The sequence below is a fragment of the Falco cherrug genome, chromosome Z (assembly GCF_023634085.1).
Source record: "Falco cherrug isolate bFalChe1 chromosome Z, bFalChe1.pri, whole genome shotgun sequence".
NCBI classification, from domain to species: domain Eukaryota; kingdom Metazoa; phylum Chordata; class Aves; order Falconiformes; family Falconidae; genus Falco; species Falco cherrug.
In genome coordinates, this window is record NC_073720.1 from 32,195,906 (window position 1) to 32,218,101 (window position 22,196).

The 22,196-nt window shown below is 35.7% G+C and overlaps 1 protein-coding gene across 10 annotated transcripts in view; it reads right to left on the reverse strand.

Annotated features, from left to right (window-relative positions):
- Nucleotides 1-22,196, reverse strand: part of PTPRD (protein tyrosine phosphatase receptor type D) — a 380,483-nt gene that overhangs the window by 99,917 nt on the left and 258,370 nt on the right. For 5 of the 10 annotated variants that reach the window (XM_055699497.1, XM_055699495.1, XM_027811733.2 and 2 more), the window contains 8 exons: nt 20,431-20,736; nt 19,223-19,416; nt 17,306-17,332; nt 15,051-15,168; nt 9,325-9,912; nt 8,799-8,899; nt 7,657-7,916; nt 2,749-2,839 (listed from right to left, as the gene is read on the reverse strand). In XM_055699497.1, the coding sequence (XP_055555472.1) occupies nt 2,749-2,839; nt 7,657-7,916; nt 8,799-8,899; nt 9,325-9,912; nt 15,051-15,168; nt 17,306-17,332; nt 19,223-19,416; nt 20,431-20,736 (1,685 nt within the window). The remainder of the gene's footprint in view (nt 1-2,748; nt 2,840-7,656; nt 7,917-8,798; nt 8,900-9,324; nt 9,913-15,050; nt 15,169-17,305; nt 17,333-19,222; nt 19,417-20,430; nt 20,737-22,196) is intronic. The other 5 variants (XM_055699498.1, XM_055699496.1, XM_055699500.1 and 2 more) reach the window with 3 other exon arrangements.

The window sequence follows — 22,196 nt, forward strand, 5'->3', positions numbered from 1 at the left end:
TTGCACATATATTTTCTGTTTTATTTTATATCAGGATTCCAACAAAATTGCTGAATTCATGCCGGCTTTTACTTAGGTTTTATTGCTTACAAATCTGAAGTATCCCTACTAGGTAATACCTACAGCAAATCATAACAATTTGTTTATATTTCTTTTATTTGCATGACATATCTATTTAAATACAATAGATCTCATGATATGTGAAATAAAAAAAATTGAGTTAATAAAAAATATTTTATCTCTAATATCTATTCTTTCAGATAGACAATATCTTGTCCACTGTCTGCCCCTATAAGATTCTGCAACTTCCATAGTTTCTTTCAGAATTGAGATTCAAGAAATCAGGAAGATTAGGTAACTACAATAAGGCTGGAGAGTCTTTTGGACTGGTCAGTTATGTACTAGGGTTAACACTCCAGAGTAGTGTTTTCAGCAAATACTTTTCTTCTGAAAATTTAAGCAAAGTATTTGAGACATAGCTCTTTGGAAAACCTATTGCCCTACCCTTTCTGATACTAGCCAGACACCTGAGATTGTACTAAAAAAATATATGCACTCAGAGTGTAGTGTAGTTAGTTTATCTGTGGGGTTTTTTTTCCTTAAATTTAGTTACTGTGTCACTGCTTTCACATGTTTCTCAGGAATAGTACATCTAATTAACAATAAGCATATATTTCCTAAAGTTGGAACTAAACCAGTCTTTTAAGTAACAGAAACTGGATGAGTTAGCATGAAATACAGTTTCTGCCTACTTTCAATTTTTTCCCTACTTAGTACTTACTGTATGTATTGCTGGCAACTGTAAAAGATGTATCAAGGGTTTTCATTCTTTATCAGAAATAATATTCATTTTCCAGTCAATGCATATCTTATTTCTTCCACCATTAATTCTACAATGTGGTCTCAATTATATCAGTAGAAGTGGGAAACAACCTATCCTGACCCAAATATTTCTGAATTAATAAATGCTCTTTATCAATCTGTTATACAGATTAATGCACTGCAACTTGCAGGATGATTAAAATGACCCTTTGTTATGGGAATCAGCAGGACCCGTAGAATTTAATTGCCAAAAAGTTCAATGTCATCTGGCACCTATCCTTTAATCTGTTAATGCTGCTGAATGTGACTACCGTCTTTGGATGTTAAAAGTATGTGGTAATATTAAATCAGTTTTCCATTACTGTATGGATCTTGCTGTCAGAGTTTTATTGCTTAACTGTATTTGATGTCACCTAGGACTATGATCATGAGCTGATGGCATTTACTATCCAAGATCTGTCAAAAGGAAGAAGTTAATAGATCAAAGCCAGTCATTGCTGCAATTGAATCAAATGAGACAATCGCATAAATGAAGCTGGTCAAGAGGAAACACAGACTTCAGTCAGCAGTAATGAAAACCACGCCTTCCTTTGAACAGTTGTTTTTAATATTCTGATTAAGGATCATCCTGTTTTTGTACATATTCTTCTTTGCCTTTTCTGACCAGAAAATTAGTCTAAGACCGAAAGAGCTCTTTTTATTTTTTGAAAGCTTTCTGCAGCAGTGTTAGTTTGGTGAAGATCTTTATTTTCCTCACAATTTTGTGTAAAAATTGAAATTGATATCCACTTTGTCAGTGGAGGAGGTAAAAAAACCCTTGTGATTGCTCACTAATATTCATTACTTCCCAGGGACTGTATTATGGGAAGTATAGGGTGACACATCTCTGTAACATAAAACTCTTTTAATTCACCAAAATAAAATGGAAAAATAGACAAAATCCAGTCAAAAGATCACTAAATCAGAGGTAAAGAAACTCTGACTATGATCTCTGGTCTTTGAATTGCAGAAATATTACATGTACAAACTACCATAGCATCTGAATGAGATCTAAAATACTAGCCAGATACAACAGTAACAACAATAACAACACCACCTGTCTTTTGTATAGTGCTTTCATATGGTTCTCTCTAAAGATATTTTAAATTATAAATATTAGTATTAATCCAGATTAACAGATTGAAAGAAGAAAGACAGGTTCACATGATCTATATTGTCCTTCAGTATAACAGAAGACAGGACTGAATGCTGATGCTATACTTCCTGGAATTACTAATGTATTAATAACATAATGAATTGATTTGTAGTATTACTGGGCTTATCTCTAAAATGAAAGTACCTTTCCATCCTTTGGGTTAATATAATTTATCATGTTGAATGGCATCATGAGTTGCTCTTTCCTACTTCATTCATTTATTTCTGAGAACAAACTGTCAGTAGAATGGAGACTACCATAAAAGTTTACTAACCAGAAGCATTCCAGTATGTGAGAATCAGGTAAAAACACTGCAAGAAGGTCAAATGTTAAATTGCAGTGCAAATTGCAAATTAGCATTTGTTACAGGCTTAGTAAACACCCCACTAATGAACCAGACCTTTATTAGAGTTCATATCATTGGTGATTTAGCTTTTGCTGACAACCCATTTCACCTCCTGCACTTTTGTATTACGCTTTACAATAGGAAAAAAGTAAAATATTAATATCAACAAAGATCAGACACTCTGTGTGCTTTATTGCAACTTAATGTCTTTCTCGGCTTCTAATTTAAAGTAATTTGAACTTCTGTTCCAGTCCCCACAGGCTACTTCAAATATAAATATAAAATATCCTGACAACCAAAACTTCTAAAACTGGTGAGTTAATCACATACCACTAATAAGATTGTTTCTAATAAAGAAGAATACGACAACAAAACCATACATTACCTCATCTAGTTCCATTTCATCTGGACTCTCCCATGGTTTGATGAACTTTCCACGAGACCTCTTTAAAGGCACAATAACTATGTAATAACCTCTGTAAAGAAAACAGTTGGACAAAAGTGAGGTTGAAGGAAAAGGAATATAGAAATTGGTGGAGTGGATGCCTGTTCAGAGGAACTTAAGGAAACAGCGGTATGCTGAAAGCAAACTTTTTCTCATTATTATGTTACTGCAGCCTTCTAAACACAGTTGTAAAGATTCACATTCTTGAAAACATATCCAGCGTAAAACATTTGACAAACAAATGGGACTAATTACCTGCCTTTTCATGTAAACATATAAGTATGTATAAGAAACTTTAATTACAATGTTCTAAAATGCCTATGTGTTTGACTGCTGTTCATTTTTTCATTTGAAAGACAAGAGCTTTGGGATATTTGTGCCTTGTCACCACCACACTGTGAAAAAAACCCAAACCCCTAAACTAAAACATATTACCATATATTTAATTCTCAATTATCACCCCATCTTTCCCCATTTTCATGTATAATCAGAATAGTGGGATAACATAATGTGTTTGTTGATGCCAATAAACAGAAATTAAAGAAGACATAGCATATACTCCACCCACACACTCTTTACTTTTGAGAATCAATCACCATCACCTTTACCTACTTAAGTATTCTGTTCACAGTTATAGATGAGAGAATTTCAGGTATTCTGTCTTTGTGGCTAGGATTTGCAAATTACATTTACCAGTTTTCCTCAGAAACATTTTCCTGAAAATATCTTCCTCCTCCTCGTCCTCCACAATGGAGACTAATAAATTATACTTTCTAGTGTAACGGAGATATGGCACTTTCCTTGTTTCCTTCACAAAGCCTGGATACATGTCAGGCAGATCCATAATTTCACATTAGTGTGAGGAAAAGCAGTAGAATCACACAGCAGGACATCCAGGATGGTATAATGTAAATCTTCTTGATAAACACACTTGTCAAAAGGCAAGCACTCTCCATCTCAGAGGAGATGGAAAGAAGCTGCTTTCCTTTGTTTCTCACAACAGAATATTAAGAAGGTATCTCTAGCTCTACATTGTAGAAGATAATTTTAGTGTCTCATGGACCATCTTCTTCTTTTCCTGTCTGCAATTTTTTACAGACTATCCAATCTTCCACAGCACTGACTATTCATTTTACTCACTCAATGCAGCTGAAAAATCTGAAGTAATTAATGAAAGTGAGTCTACAGAAAAGGACCTGCCTTAGAAATGATGAAAATCTACTTCAGTCTAAAGTGACTCTATAAACTATCTTGCTTACATACCAGCACATGCCATTGGTCCATTTTAATGATCTCCTCTTAATTAAATCCCCTTCCCATAAAAGAAATGTCACAAAAGTTTCGTTTTTTAACAACTGCAGTACATATTTATTAATTCTTGTGTTAAGAAATCTGGGAAATCTTTCTGTAGAAATGCTGAGCTCCAACAGGAGATGCTGGAAACAAGAAGGGTTGGCCACAGATTTTTAACTTGCTTGCTTGCTGTATCCATTAATATTCCACAGTATGTAAAATCTGCAGCATACATTCTTATAGTAACAATATGATAAAAAAACCTTTTACGTTGTTGTTCTTCAAAACTAGTAAGACTGATTGAATCCAGACGTTAAACGTGAGTATGTATTTTAAAACTTCTTTGGTTATACAAACAACAAATCCTGATGAATGAAGATTTATCTGTGTATACAAAAACTACAAGCTACATAACTTTTCTTTAACACATGCCTAAGAATCAAGACAAGCAATTGAGAACTGGCCCCTATATGTCATTCAGACGTAACAGATACATCTGCTGGATGAACTGCATAGCAGTCTCTTACTTACCCCTTTTTTTTTCTCCTTTTTCTTTTTTAAGCTAACAGTGTTCATACTTTTTTTCCAATCAAGCAACATCCAGCATGTAAATGTTACTTTCACACTTTTTCACACTTTCTTCATGTGTGCCTCCCACTCATAACTTTGATCATCCACTAAGCCTTTCAGCACATACAGAGTATTTTAAAGCTAAGAGCACAAGTACATCAACAGCAAGCAGAAAAATGAAACTGTTCACATAAGTATAAAGTCCTGCAAACTGTAAAGGACAACAAAATTCTATTGTTTCTAGCTAACTCCAGAAAATGTAGCGTCTCTTGAAAAACATGATTTATTATTTTCTTTATTATTTGCTTGTTTGTTTTGAGTTTGAGTTTTCTGGTGTGGTTGATTGGTTTTGGGTTTTGGTTTTTTGTTTTTGTTTTGGCTTTTTGCTGTTGTTTTTTTTTTGTGGAGATGGTAGAGGGTGGGAAATGGAGGGTTTCCTTGGATATTGCTTGAACTACTGAGTACTACAAAGGCTAAAGTCTTCCATAAAACTCTGTTCTAAGACTTTGCAAAGATGAATTCAGAGAGATTCAGAGGAACATGAACTGTCCTTTAGATGTAAAAATTGCTTTGTATTAGCCCAAAATACTACAGGAAAATGAAGAAATTGCTCACATGAGATACCAGCAAAAGGGATTCATCTTACCTAGCATAAGGTGAGCTCTGCTCCAATTTCTATGCCGCATCACCACCAGACATTGAAATAATGACAATTACTTCTACCAACTTTAAAAAATATACAAAGGCTTTTATAACATTACCGTCAATCCCATTAGTATTTACCTATAATTCATCAGAGCAAACCATTAACTGTTTCACCTTCTGCGTAATTAGTATTATTGAAAGATTCTCAGTGTATAATACTGCATAGTAAGATGGAGATAATCATGAGCTTATAATGTACCCATAGAGAAAGAACAACTATAAAAAGTCAACATAATTATTACATAAAATTGTTCTTCCTATGCAAAGACTATAGCTGTAATAATCTTAGTTTTTGCATCAAATAAGCTTTTTCTGTTCAGCATCTAGTTGCTTTGGTATGCCTGCTTCCAAGGGTCAAGTCATTCTTTTTGTTGTTGTTTCGTTTTTCTGTCTCAAGCCTAATCATATTTTCTTAGGAAATAAATAAAGAAGGAGGAGATACATTATTTTCAAAATTGGCAGTTGGACCCCATAGATTTAATGCACCTTTCCTGATGTCACATAGCCTTTTTCATTTTTTTACACTACATAGAAGAATGGCATCACCTTTTTTTTCCTCTTCTATCTTCTGCTATTGTTTGACCAGCTACCCTGCACTTCTTTCTCTCTGTGAATGGTCTGTCTCATAAATCTTTTTTGACTTATTCCATCTTCAGACTTCCTTAGCTGCATTTGTTACTGACCGCATCTTACTCAATCTAATGATAATGGCTACATTTTTCAGTTTTTCATCCTTTTAATGTCTCAAAGTCATTTCTTTCTTAACCTCACCTGCCTCAAAATCCTTAGTCAGTAATGAAAAAGGGGAGCAGCCTTCTACAAAGCCATCAGTAAAAATCCACCAGGGAGAGGACAAGTTGAATCCCCAACAGTACTTAATAACTTGTTCATTTTCCTCCCCACTTCCTTTATATTACACATGAGAATCTTCTAGACCAACAAGAATCACTATAAGCAGAGCAGTAACACTTATTGATTGTACCATGCTTCATGTTTTCTTGGCAAATATTTATTGTCTAAAATTCCTAATCCCTGCTGACCGTGTGCTGTCAGCTCTTTAGTCCTATTTCTGCTGTTTAAATCTCCACAGCATCTTTTCCCTCAAAACCTAAGTAACCTATAGTAACCTCTTCGCCAAATATTTCAGCAAAAAATCCTTTTTAATTTCTGGGACCAGTGGAGAGGACCTGAGATTTTTCTTTTAATAAGAATTTTATAATTTGTTTATGTGAATTTATCTAAGTGTAGTTGCAATTCTTTAAAACTCCACAGAATTCTGGGGTGACTGGGGCTGAGTACTTCAAAGTGCTGCAGCCAGGCAGCGATCCATCTATGGGTTATCCATTTTTCCTGAGAAGATACATTGTTCAAAACACAACTGGCTTCCTTAATCCCTCTTTGCTATTTGAAATCAGTGATGAAACACAAAAGTACTCTGAAAAAAAGACACAGACTCAAGGACAATCTTTCTCCATGTATTTCTACCTAAATTTTACTCAGTCTTACATACTTCATTAAGTGACAAACTTACAGAATAGTTCTAGTTAGAAGGGACACACAAAAATCATCTAGTCCAACTGCCTGACCACTTCAGGCCTGATCAAAGTTAAAACAAATTATTAAGGGCATTGTCCAAATGCCTCTTAAACACTGACAGGCTTGGGGCATCCACCACCTTTCTAGGAAGCCTGTTCCCAGGTTTGACCACTGTCTTGGTAAAAAAAATGCCTCTGTATGTCTGAACATACCCTGATGCAGCTTTGAACCATCCCCATGCATCTTATCAATGGATCCAAGGGAGAAGAGATCAGCACCTCCCCCTCCACTTCTCCTTCTCAGGAAGCTTTGGAGAGCCATAAGGTTACTCCTCAGCCTCCTTTTCTCTAAATGTGACAAACCCAAAGTCCTTAGCTGCTCCTTATAGGACATACCTTCCAGCCCATTCATCAGCTTTGTTGCTCTCCACTGGATGCATTCAAGTACCTTAACAACAGAATCTGGAATTTGTTCTTAAAATTTCATGCCACTGATGACTGCCAAACGGTCTAATCTCTCTAGATCCCTCTGCAAGGCTTCTTTGTCTCCCTCAAGAGAGTCAACAGCACCTCCCAGTTTAGTATTATCAAATATTAGTCTAAATGCTACTGTGGACTGCTCTACTCTCTGTACTGTTGTGAAGAATAAAGCCCTGGTATACCACTATAGCTCTAGATCTTATAAACAGTAAGAATAACCATCTTTTTGAAGATAAAAGCAATGGTATGTCATTCATTCACTCACTTTATGTTCTCATTTGAAGGTACTTCTGGAAGTTCCACAGTTATCATGCCATCTAAGTTGGTCTTTCCAATGAAGACTGGTTTGGTGCGAAGCACATCTGGTGCAGTCTTTGCTGTCACTCTGTGCTGAAGACCCCCAGCACTATTCCCTCTGTTGGTCAGCACAAATGAATATGATGTCTCTGGCTTCAAGTTAGTGATCAGCTTTTGAGTAGCACGTCCATCAACCTCCACCACCATTTTCCCATCATCATAAAGGATCTAAGTTAATATACAAATTGAAGGTGGTTTTTGGTTACCAAGAGAAGGCAACTGATACTGTTGTACTGAATTCAGGAATGAACCAAATTATAAATCTAAAATTAAAATTACTGGGCATTTTAGGCTGTAAGTATGGCATTCGCTACCGCAATTAAAACTCGCTTTCAGGGGCAAAAAAGAACTACCTTAATTTAAAGCAACATAAGCACTCCTAAAATGCAATGTCACTTACTCAAATTCAGTAATTTTGCTTGAACCCAGCATTTATATGAAGGCACACTTGTTTAAGTTAACAAAAAAGTAAGACTTTTTTGTTCACACTCCTTATTCAGAAAGGTTTATTGCAGTACTTAGTTCATAAAATACTGCTCTTCACTTGCCACTGCCTAAGATGACACAAGTGATGAAGAATGATGCAGAAGAAATACCAGCCAGAATGTGGGTTACACTGAGTCTCTTTATCTGGCTAATGCTACAGTTAGTGGAGTAAAAGAGTTGTAACACAAAAATGTTTTAAAGGTGAGAAGAAAAAAAAACATAATGGTACTCAGTTAGGGTTCCCACAGAAGTGACTAAAAAGAAGAAAAATACTCTTTCACTTTTTTATCTAAAATATATTATCAATGAACTACAAATTAGCAAAGTGTTCACACCATGCATAATAACCAGAATGAGTGTGACTTGGAAATACACCTACAACAGTGGAAAGCTCATATTGTTAAATGACTGAATTCAACAGCTTGGGTCAATACTACTAAATTAGTTTGCATTCTTAAACAGAGCAATACCAACAAAATCCACATGGTCAGTAAGCTACTTAGCCAGGTGAATGACATTCTGTAGGTCCTGTACTTTCTCTTGTACAAATGGGAAGTAACTTACCTTGAAAGGCAAAGCTGAATTGTAATTTTCTGGAATTTCCCATGACAACAAAACAGAAGTCTTCATTACTGCTTTAACATGAAAATTTTTTGCAAACACTGCTGGAAAAAAAAAACAATGTATATAAACAACATCTTGGAGCTTAGGTCTTCTTATACTTCCACTGCTACCTGGGAGTATCAGCTTTCCATGTAGGTCAAAAACCAAGAAGGATTCAACTCTCCTACCTGTTTGCTCAGATTTAAATATCACATTTTAACTCTTTCTCACACTTATATAGTAACAACCCAACATGTGCATTTTTCTTACCTGCAAAAACTGAAGATGTTAGCCAGAACTTGCTTGGCAAGGGACAACTGAATTCTGAGGCATCCAAAACATATAAGATTTACATACTTTACCTTTTGTGTTTGATGAACCTATTTTTATGAATGGGCCGATCAGTTTTATTTACAGCTTCAAAAACACTGATATCCAAAGACCGATACTCCTTTAAAGGTCAACGCCATAAGCAGACAAATCCTACCTTGATCCACGGGTAGTGTCCTGAACTGGACACTTGGACTATATGGACCAGGCCCTTTGCTTGTGTGGGCACGTACTTTAACATCATATGTGGTATCTGGTTTTAGGCCAGAAAGTGTCATAGTGGTATCAGCAGAAACAACTGGGAGTTCAACTGGCTGGTAAGCAACATTGATATCTCTGTACAAGACAGTGTATTTGGTGATAACGCCATTTCTCTCTGCCAAGAGTGGCATCTGCCAAGTTAATAGAACTGATGTAGAAGTAGAGCTTTCCGAGTGGAGATTTTGGGGAAATCCACTGGGTACCTCTTCAGGAACAGAAATCTCTTTAACCATCTCCTCCCCAAAGCCCACTTTATTTCTAGCTGAGAGCCTGAAGACGTAAGAAGCTCCTTTGTGAATGTCTGTGGCTGTGAAGTGATCTTCTTTCTCTGAGAACTCCATGGTCGTAAATGCATCCATGTCCTTGCGACCAAACTTCAGGCGGTAACCCTGCAGCGGGCCAAAAGTGTCCACAGGAGGGTGCCACTGAATTAGAGCCGTGTTCATCTGTGTGTGGCTAATCACAAGCCGAGGTTTGCCTGGAACTGTAGCACAATTTTATTTAAAGATGATAAATACAAACAGAATTGCATGTACAGTTCTTGAGATATGTTTTAGCAGGCATAGGCATAGATTTTCTCCTCCCTCACTCTTAGTTCCACAAATTACTGTCTTATGGAAGAAATAATGTCTGCCTCCTGTACTACTGAGTCATCATACAGTATAATGAGCTATGATAGTAAAGCTACTACCGTTTCTTGTTTTCTTCCCTTACCATTATTTCTAAATACAGAGAACATTCAGAGGCACAGGACTTAGGAACACAAGTCAAGAAGTAAAACTTCAGACATTTTATGAATGGTTCTGTCTCACTTACAAATAATTTCTTGCAAAAAGAGAATATTGTCATAAGTATTCACAAATTTAATCCAAGACAGATCTCTGCTATTCCTGTAAATGGAAAAGTAATGATATAATAATAACAATAGCAATAATCAATAATAATTATTAATAATTAATAATGATTAGCACAATAATATTAATAATTATAATAGTAATAGTAATGCGGAAATTACAAGTTCCTAGATGTGTCTAACATAACTTTTGCCATTGATAGCTAAAATGTGGTAGAAGGGAAGTCAGACCAACCTTGTAATCAACTATCATTACTATGTATGACAGAACTCTGTTATTCCACTTCCCGTACACAGATCACCTCCATCATGGGTTGTTTTAGCTTGGAGTGGTAGCACGGTTTGGAATTTAATTTCTTCACTGTCCTGGCTTACCACACATGATTTAGTCTCCAGCATGGTCTTGGCGGAACTGGATTTCTTCTGAAGAAGACTAAATTGGAAGCTCTTCTTAACCATCACACCAAATACACTCAAATCCTTAACTGGGACCTGTTGGTCCAAACTAATGATTTGTCTTTCAGAGAAATTCAGACTGTAAGTGTGCTGAGGACATTTGGTGTAGAGGATCAAATTAGCCCTTATCAAGGGGGAAATCCCATGATACAGCTTATATGGTGTGCATTGTTTGAGTCCTGATATTATCCTCATTTACTGTTTCTGTTTAATTTATATATTTATTTTTATTTATTAATTTATTCATATTAATTTTTATACATACATATTTAATTTATAATTTCATTAATACTTCTATTCAAAATAGTCTGTTTCTATTACAATGACGTTTTTGATAATGAAGCATATCCATAGTTATTTAGAAATTTGGTGTTCACTGTGTACCAATGCCTGACAGGTCAAGAGACCAAAATAGTTTTGGGAGTAGTAGTGTCACGATAACATAGTCCTCCATGAAGACTAATTAGTTCCATCTGCATTCGAAGACATCACACGTAAATTTAACTGCTACACTGTGAGCTCTGGTTCCTGTTTTCAAACACTTCAATGGATTTTATTACTTATCTTCAGTTCTCAGGCACCTAGAAAATCAGATTCTTATTGTCAGTTCTGACTACCATTCCATAATGAATTCGGAATAAGGAGGGAGTAATGGCATGGCTTGAAGAAAACTCTGCATTTAATAAGCTCTTTCCTCAATATATCTGACATAAATCATGACACTGCTTCTAATTACGTAAGATTTATAGCTGGGTTTTATATAAATAAATGTAAATTTTCCCAATATCCTTTCTTTTAAATGCAGAGTTCACCTGCAAGTATTATTCCCAGGAATTTTGCAAGTTTTTTTCCTGCACTTTTGCTGCATAAAGTATGTATCTCTTGACTAGCTCTGATTTTTCCTCATTGATTATGACGAGCCTTTACGGAACAAAGAAAAGGCTGTGAAGGCCTTTTGCAGGCCATATTTTTCTCTACATTACAGCTATTACTGAAACCAATGGAGCATATGAAAAAGAAGACTCCACACAAATAGAATAATAACTCCTTCAGCTTTCTAGAGGAGAGACTGCTGGAAGGTATCACTAAATTATTTTTGTGATAAACTGCTTTTTTTGTTGTGGCAGACCTCACAGTTAGAACTATTTTTTAACCTTTGTGGTAACTACAGAGAAAGAAAGAAATTACTACTTGCTCTTGATCAGAACAGGGGAACAAATAAAGCTTACTTATCCAATAAAATACTCTGTGATTAAAGTGTTAAAAAACAATCGTCACTTTTTTGTTGTTGTTGTTTAATATGGAGCCTACCTGATTTTGCAAAGTGTATGGATTTCCTTTTTGTTAACATGTAACTATTGATAGAGAACCGGATTTTTTTCTCTTCTTTTTATTTTCAGATAGTTTTCAGTTAACATTTTCTTTTAGTATGATCACTTGTGAACGCTACAAACAGCTGCACTTTCTACAGTCCTATGTACAGTAGCATCATGGAATTAGAAACTTCTTCTGATAATACCTGAATTTGCCATGAGGCCAAATGAAGTGAAATTGCTCATGAAAAAATATTTTCTCTGATCTAGTGTAATTTACCTCCATTACTATACAGCATGATGTCCCTCACACCCCCTTGCAACAGTCATTACACCGAACAGTTGTGATGACATACTGTTACTAGTAGAAGCTCATGCAAATTGCCTTTGCCAAAGTTTCTGCCAGTTGCTATATAGCACACCACCATTTTAACATAATTTTCTCCTCTTAGCTGAAATCTTTGTTTCAAAAGCGCTATCTAGCACTGAGAGTAAATTTCAAATAATGGACAAGCTGTTGTGCTATGAGACTCTTCAACTAATATCACCCAGAAATTAAAGGTCTGATAAAATCTCCTGAAAAGTTGTATATCACTGACAAATGACATCAAGATTTTCTTAATTACACATTTTGTAACTTCTGTCTCAAGGACTTGAACATTTTGAAATACTTTAGCTTGGAAATGTTCAGTAACATTTTGTCTTCCATCCAATTTCAAAAACTAGGAGAGGAAACTGAATATAAGGCAAAAACATATTCTGGAGTGAAAATGTTAACAGCATTCAGTGACTTCACTAATAAGTGAAGTTACTGTAAATTTGGTGAATCTTTCCCACATAAAACTGTAAATGATGATTTTGGATCACTAACTGGACACAACTGCATAGTTACTTATCATCTTAATAATTTACAAATAGTAATCTTCTCCAGTAAACATTTAGACATCTAGTCTGCTTTCACATCTCTTATGGATATAATCTCACTCATTCTAATAAAGCTACACCTGACTTAAACCTTTTAAAATTAGACTAGCATGCCAGACCCTTAATTTGTTTTATTGTAGTATTTGAATAGCAACTTTTTAGGGGGGGGGGGTGTGTGATAAATCAAATGAAAACTCTCAGAGAATAGGAGGGTGTATTTCAGACATACAAGCACCTGGAATTAATGCATCATTCCTTCACTGGCCTGATGTACTCTCACCGAAAGACAGTGGGCCGGAAACTCTCGGTACTGACTGTTTATTGTCTCCTTTTTCAAAAACCTGCATAGGAATTTTCCTTACAAAACCTGCTCAGCCATGGCAAGCTGTAACAGCAAATGAAAAACTGTTCATACACGCTGGAATGTATAAAGGAGCAAAATGGCAAAAAGCTGTTACCCTAGAGGCCAGGAACAAACATTACTTGTCCACAGGGTGAAACAAACAGCAAGAACAGTGTAACATGTATTACATCTACAATAATTTCTCTGATTCTCAGTCACTCTTCAGTCACTCAGGGTTTTATGGGACGTGGGATTTGTTAGTCTTTCTAAAGCAGAAGCATCAGAGATCTTCTTGGAAGAGCGAAACATCAGTAGCCAATAAGGACTACATGCAAAGAAGCTTTAAGTTTTGCAAGCAGGTTTGCATAGCTTATGTTTATGTCTAGGAACTAATCAAATTACAATCCATACAATTGTGTTTATTTCAACTGAGAACTGAACTTTAAAAAGAATAATGGATCAAGTGCCTTTTTCCTTAAATCAATTAAAATGCAAGCCAGAAGTATATATTACTTTTTTCCCCAGACCACGAGAATTCAGGAAAGATAAGAAGTTGGAGGGCAAGTTTCAGCATCAGTCAAGAGTAACGGCTACTAGGTACTCTGAAATTTGAAATGGAACCATATGATATATCTAGTCACTGAGACTGAGATTGTTTTCCAGGGAAGCTGATGAAACAAGGATTTAGATGTTTTAGATATTAGTACAAGACGTGCTTTACGTTCAGGGACTGTTTTAAAAATTGAGTCAATCAGTATAAATACAAATACAAATGCCTTTTGGACCTTATATATTACTGTAAACAATGCACTGTTATGAAGAGAGCTTGTAATGATGCTACAAATTTTTCCATGTGATTGTAATGGAAAATCCTTAATGACTACACTATGAAACGCAGAAAATGAACACCTACAGTCTGTGAACAGCTGTAGGTGAATACCAAACTAAGCCTGTAGTAGCATCATTTGGTTAAGCTGTGCCACAGTTGACCATTTAAATAAAATAAATAATAAAAAAACCAACAAACAAAACAAAAAAAAAACCCCACAAACAAACAAACCAAAACTTTGTTCCTTATCTAAAAGCAATTCCATTTGTCCCATCAGTGCTAAAGGAATCAGCTGAATTGGTCATGCAGTCAGATACCCACCATCTAGTACCACTTGTGATCAAATGCAGACTGAACACAGTGGCATGGTGTGTTTTGTCTCGGTTTATGTGTCACATTGCCACTGAAGCAATATGGATTTCAGTGTTTCACAGAATGGACTTTCATTCTGTTTTCTAATTCTCTGCTTTTTTCTTTTCTCCTGAGATAAGTTGTGGCTGTCATACAGATAGGTTCTTTCAATGTTGTTACTGACAAGCAGCAGCACTGTTGCTCTCACAAAGATCAGGAAAGCACTTCACAAGTTATCCAAATACCCTTCTCAGCTCTGATTTTCTATTTTTAACTGTCCAAGAAGACACGAATCAGACTGGAAGAGCTACTAGAAAGTATGAAGTATTACGTTTTGTCCACATCTTGAACTGGGAAAGGGACAAAGCGGGACGCTGGTTCTGTTTTAATCTAAATAAATGAAGAGCCAAACAGAAAACTCTACATCCCATGAACATATTTTACACAACTGGAGACTTCCAAATAGCAGGATCACAACACTAGCAGGATCACAATCCTTTGACTAGAAAAGTCAAAGGATTTATTCAGAGATTAACATGTATGTGATTATTACCTGCACCAGTAGTAGATATGAGTTTGGGCTTGCTGCGTGCTCCATCACCTTTTGTTGTATAGGCTGTCACAGTGAAGGAGTATGTAGTTTCAGGCTGAAGCCCAGAAATTACCATTTCCTAAGATGAAACAAAACAAGAACAATTTATCAAAACCAGATTGTTTTTCAGAAGAGCATGGAATCCTCCAGACAAGCGCTGTATATTACATACAGTGTGCATGCTTTTGTGCTGCTGGCAGTGATAGCAAGCATTTGAGAGCACCAACAGACTGTTCAGTGTGAAATACTTCATAATGAAAGATGTTTCACTCATTTAAGCAACAAAAACCAGCACACTTCTATATTGCATGCCTCAGGTAGTTTAAGGAACAAGGCCAGAGGCCTAGTGGTGTGAACAGTGAATAAAGCCTTCTGAAATACCTTGCCTAAGGACGGCTACTGATACTGTGAAAAGCATGCATCTGTAGATACCAGAAATCCATTTAACTTAGTCATTTACAGGACATCACTGATACAGCTATAAAATGACTCCTAAGAAGTACTCAGTAAGAGTATTGTGTTTGTACCCACACTAAACAATGATGGTTTAGCTAAACAAGAAAGGTTTGTCACTTCCGTAACACTCACTGCAACCTGTGTCACTGGTTGGATTGTGCATCTAAGTACCTCAAAGGAGTTCAGAAACAAGTCACTCTTCAGGTCTAAAAGAACTACTTACACCACCATTAAATATCTGGTCAAAGAATAAATCTGACAGCCCTCAAACAAATGACAGCAGCTACAAAACAAGCAGCTTTCCAGGTAGTACAATTGGAAGGAAGCAAGATCAAACTGAAGTATCAAACCAGGGGGATCTTTTTACACATGCGCACAGAACATACACACACACAGAGTATGGTGAAGGGCCAGCCACCTGAAAAGAACTCAACTTCCATCACGCCCTAAGGGCATCCAGGGGGATGTAAGCCTAGACACTCATGATATAAACAAATTTTATATGCAAATATAGGATAGTATTTGGAGGCAACTGACTGGCCCAAAGTTCTTGACTCATCAGCTTCCAGTCTGTAATCACTGGACTACTTCTTTGCATTTTCACATGCCTGAATGCATTTACACTAAATTTCACTGCTGCCAGAGAGATGGTATATTTACGCATCTAGAATAAATAGCAAATGTGCAATCACACACGCCTCAGATGCAACAACCATAAAAGTTAATATAAAAATTATGGGTCAGACTATCCACAGTAAATGGATTTTTCAAGATAGTGGGTATGAGCTTAGTACATATGTGATTAGAATTTGGCATTGTATTTACAGTCAGTTAAAAAAAAATATAGAAATAATAAGGTAATGATCAGAACAAGTAGGCAAAATAGTTCAAATAAAATAAAAACACATTAAAAAACCCCACCCTCCTTAGATTCTACCCCAGAACTGAATGGAGCCTAAAGGCCAAAATTACTAAGAAAGACTTCTCATCTTTCATAAAGACACTGTACCTGATATTAACAGCAAAAAATTGTAAAAGGAAAAAAAAATGTCATTATTGTAAAGAGTGATGCAGATATTAGCTTAATTTAAAACAAACACTACTTCATGGTGTAAGATGTAGAATTGCACGTAGTGTTGTCATTTAAAAGTGTGCTTTGGGTAAAGTAAAAACTATTATTTAGGCATAAACACTGCAGGGCATTTGGCTTTCCTGACAGCATATAAAATACATTTAATAAATTACCAAAAAGAAAGAAAGTACAACTGACTAACTTTCAGTACACAAAAAAACCCCTTAAAGTTAATACATAAAAATCAGACTACTGCTACACAACTCTGAACCACTTCTTTTTAAGAGGAATTGTGAGGCAATGTTAGTGACAGCAATCAAAAAGAAGAAAACACAAACCAGTTCTGTACATTTTGGCATCATGCTAAACCCAAGAACAAGCAAGCAACAGTAACCCTCACACTCCTGAGAAAAGAAAAAAAATATTAATAACAATAATAAAAAACCCCAACAAAACCAAATCCAAACCAAAATAAACTGCCATAACGGAGAAACCTTTGATGTTAGGAGCATGCATTTGTGCAAATGACTTGGGGGGCAGGGAGGAGGGGGCATGACACTAAAACCAAACCCGAAGAAAACTCAAAAAAATAAAAGGAGGCTACAAGCAACAAGCAGAAAAGGAAAAAAAAAATAATTCCCAAACTCTTAGCACAGGCTGTTTTTCTAGCCAGTAAAAAACTACTCACATGTTCAGTAGTATCATCATATTCCCACTGATTGAGAGTAAAGAAAATTGGAAGGGAAAACAAAATAAATGAAGAGATTTGTAGCCTGGTTGAGGTATTTGTTTTCTCTTAATAGTAAAATAAATATGAAAGATATCTGGAAAATTCATATACAATTTGAATTAATCATATAGAATCATGTAGCATCTAGTTAATGAAATCAGGCCGGGCTTTTTAATTCCATTTCTGCTCTCCCTAAAAAACAGCACTTCTCTTTCCTTGAAAGATGAAAGACATAATGAATCCTCTTGTACCATGTAGTTTGTTTTTGTTTTTTATTTAAATTGTATTAGTAAAAGCTATCAAGGCAGAAATAAAGTTTACTTGGTTTATTTAATCATGATACTAGGCTATATGCTTGAGTTTCCTCAATGAATTCAATACCTTACTTAAATTAATAGCGGGATTATTTAGTCTTGAAACCAAACCACACTGATCTTTTACTGTCAAGGTCTTCCTATCTGCACAGGCCCTGTTCATATGTATCCCAGAAGTATGATAGGCAGGTAGGAGTGGCACAGGAGAAAGGAGGTGATTAAGCAGACTGAACCAACAGCAAACAGGCAGGTCAAAGCTAAATTTGGGGAAAAAAAAAAAAAAAAAAAAGAAATAGAACTTTTGCCTTTATGATATTTGGGCTCCAACATCTCATCTAGTCTCCTGTTTCCCACCTTTAGAGGTTGAAAGTGCCAATCTGTGCAAGGAAGGGGAGAATCAAAGGACAGTGGCATCTCCTTTCCCGTCTCTTCTCCCTTTTCCCTTTCCCTTCCCACCTCTCCACTTGTTCCCATTTTTCTCTTCACTGAATTTAAGCTGTATGAACACCATGTGCTGCAAAATAGCTAAGTATGTACACAGATAGACAGAAAGACTGGCAGGTGGAACTGCAACAAAGATCTCCAGGAACAGAGACAAATGCAGGTGTGGGAGACCTGTTCTCAAAAAAGGTATCTGCAGAGCTGAAACTTAGAACTAAGACTGGAAGAAGAAACAAAAGAAGCCAAAAAACCCCATTTATTTATTCCCATAAAATGCTTCAGGCAAATATAACTCTTTACATTATACTAGATTGATAATTTCTTGTCATTTCAAGTATTTATGTGATAATAGTTTCAGTGTAGGATGATTCCTCTAGTACCAGGATCTTTGGGAATCTTCAGTTTTACAAAGCACTAGTGTATACCAATCAGTAACATCCTATTTTTAGAAGCTTTTTAAACTTGATGCGATCAGGCTTTTGTTTACATCATGTCTCATAATTTATAAAACAGATGGGAAATTTTGCAAAAGAAGTAACCCCATGCCTATTTAAAGTAAGCTCTTCATTATATTGAGTTATTGATATGAATAAGGACAGATATAAATACCTCGGTGATTTCTATAGTTGAACTAATAAATTAATTTCCTGTGAAATGTTTAGTGAGGTGGATACACGCTAATGAGAGAAACACTGTAATAATGGGCTAACACAGGCTTCTAATGATTCTAGGCTTCCCACTGAAACAAAGAAATACCAGGTGGGCAGTGCTGATCCACAGTTTTCTACATTGACTGTGACCTAGCTCAGATCTTCCTGATGCTTTAAAATTTCAGAGCATAGGTATAGTGAAGTCTCCACGTTTAAGGGAGCCAGCAGAATGACACAGCTTAGCATTTAGTTGCATGCCTATATAGAAAATGGTGTCTAGGTTTGGCCCAAGAACTTTTAAATGTAAATATTTTGAAAAAACTGTTGTCAAAATAGAGATTAAAAATATGAGCTGGTAGGCTGAAATAGAGAAAGAATAAAAAAAACCCCATGTTTCTGGATAGCTCTTGTAGGCTAAATATTTTTACATATTTTATGTACATAAATATAACATAAAATGCCCTAATTACCTGTGCATCAGCCAGCATGATGTCCTTCAGCATGGGCTGACCCTTTGGCTCTCCATTTTCCATCCTCACGTAGTGGACCTGGTATCCTCGGATTTGACCATGCTGCTTATTGGGTACAGGCGAGCGCCATGATACTTTAACAGCAGTAGAGTTGACAGCCTCTACCTCGACTTTGCGAGGAGGACCACTAGGAACTGGAACAACATCATTGGACAGAAGAGAATTACAGGCACTTGTCCCACCTATGTCTTTTGCTTTCTCTCTCTTTTTTTTTTTTTTTTTTTTTTTTTTTTAAGAGCAGACTCATTACGTTTTCTTTGAAGAACACAAATTGTTCAACAAATGAAAATGCTCAACCAATCTGCTCTACCTTTCAGTGAAAAGATCAAAAAACATGACTGATGCAAAAAAATGGAAGAAAAAGGAGTATTAGAGAAATAGAAAAACATGTAAAAATGTACAAAAGCCAAGGAAGATGCTTTGACAGTCAAAGCATTATAATACAAAGAGATATTTGAATCATTGAAATACTACTACTATAACAATAAAACTACAAAAGATTTCAAAAAAGTTTCCTTTATTTTTGTTTGCTAAATGCTTTGGTTTTGTGGTGGTTTTTTTTTTTTGGGGGGGGGGGGGGGTAGTAGTGTAAAAAGGAGGCTGATAATACGGCTGTCTTCTATCACTTTCAAGCATGGAAGAAAAGAAAATGTGAGGAGCATCAGTTTTCCAAGATCAAAAACAAAACTCAAAAAACCAAAAAATAAACCAACCCAAAAAAAACCCAAATCAAAAAGCACAACATGGAACAAGAAAGCAGTTAAAAAAAAAAAAACCAACAAAACCTGAAAAAAACTTTCATAGACATAAGTGTTTAAAAATAAAAATGACTGTAAAATCAAGGAAAAGGCAGGAAGGTTTTCCCCCAAGAGTTATTTTTGTGTCAAAGGAGGAGCAAGAAGAATATGTATGGGCTCGAAGTGGCAGCAGATTCATGTTACTCACAAAAAGGTACTTTCTGTTAAAAAAAAAAAAATACCAAATACAAAAATAGTGTAGAAAGGCAAGTCTTTGATTTAAAAACTCAAAAGCAAAACCATGATTTGGGAAAAAATAGGAGCAGACAAAAATACTGTTAGGTTATACAAAAGATAGCAGATCGACAGAGAGTCATAGAGGTGCAAACTGATGTAGTGGAGGCAACATACCATCTTCATCTGTCCGAATCAATACTGCTAAGCTCTCTGGGCCAGGTCCAACATCAGTGTGGGCAGTCACAGAGATCCGGTACTCTGTCCATTTTTCCAGCTGTTCCAAAAGGTATTGGGTACTGTCCGAGGAAATTCCCAAAATTTCATGGGGCTTGCCATCTTCTCCATCAATCCCAATGTACTTGATGGAGTATTCAGTGATAATGCCGTTCTGTTTTTCCACAGGTGGAGGTTTCCAACTTACCAAAATGCTAGTGGAGCTGGGGCTTGTGCAACTAATGTCTTGAGGAGGAGCTGATGGCTCTAATTTCAGTAGTGGGTTAAAGGAGGATTTGAGTGAAAGGATAGGAGTGATTGAAAAAAAATGAACAAAAGAAAAAATAAAAATAAATAAAAGACAACCAAATGAAGATAAAAAAATAAACCAAAAAAAGTAAAAACTTAAAAAAGCAAAACATCAGATAATCATATGCACCTTGGCTTATTAACATGAGGTAACTGAAAATGAATAGACCAACTAAATGGTGAAAAAGGATGTAGGGGAGATACATGAAAGTGAAACCTCAAAATTATATTACCTACCTGTAATTAAAATTCTTCTTGAAATAAAACAAAAACGTGACAGTTCTATGACTACTGATCTATCTTTACAATCATTGCAATTAGTGCAAGCTATAATATTTTAAATGACATGTGGCATATATTTACTTATAAATTTGGACATATCCCCTTCAAGTGAGTTTACTTTCTTTTAGAAAAATTCTCTTTTTACAGAAGTTCTAAAAACTTGCAATAATTGCTAGAAATTGCTCATAAATTGCCATTTTTGTAGCCTCCCCACTCTCATAAACAATTATTTTTTCAGGGTTTTTTTGTTTGTTTGTTTTTTTTTATAACTGAGTCTGCCTGGCATAAGTCAATTGCAAATTATGTTTAAGTGGAAAGCATTTACTGAAACATACAGCCAACATACTAGGAGCATGCAATCAATAGAAGAGAAAGAAAGTCTTAGTCAAAGATTTACCTACCAGGAAAAAGTGACAGGCTTGTTGATTCTGACTGTAACTTGTACTTACCCTAGATCAGCTGTCAGTTTTATTTTTTTAACTCCTCTTGGAGACACCTTTGCTAGCAAAGAATTAAATCCTACCAGTAATGTAGGTAACCTCTATAGGAAAAAAAAAAAAAATCTACCCCCAAACAATGTGTCAAGAAAGCAGATATTAATTTTACAGAGTTCACAAGCTCAGCACATCAGAACAATGACAGATTCTGACTTTGTTCTGTCTCTTGTCACCAGCACCAATCTTCCAGAGCAAATATGCTCACCTTTACTGTACTCGAAGGAGTCTCTTAGCATATTTATCTTTTCTGGTCTCCAGACCTTTAGAATGTATGGCACTCCATTGCTTTCAGTGAGGCAATTCAAGTACTGAAATTTATGCATGCATTTATGTGTTTAAATGGACTTTGACATAGCAAAGTGTATGCTTACTAACTGAGATCATTCAGAGCACCAAAAAAGGAGCCATAGTTCAAGTTCACTGGCAGAAGTAGTTTATGTAGACTCCTTTCCTATTTCTGCCTTCTTTTCAAGGAAAATTAAAAATTTGGGGTGCAAGACCTTTAAAGCACCTTTTCTTTTTGTTTTGTTTTGGGGTCGTTAGATTTTTGTTTTGGTTTCTTTGTTTGTTTGGTCTATTACTTTATTGTCATTTGTTAAGGCAAAAAAGAAACAAATAGTTTTCTGTTACTTATACTAG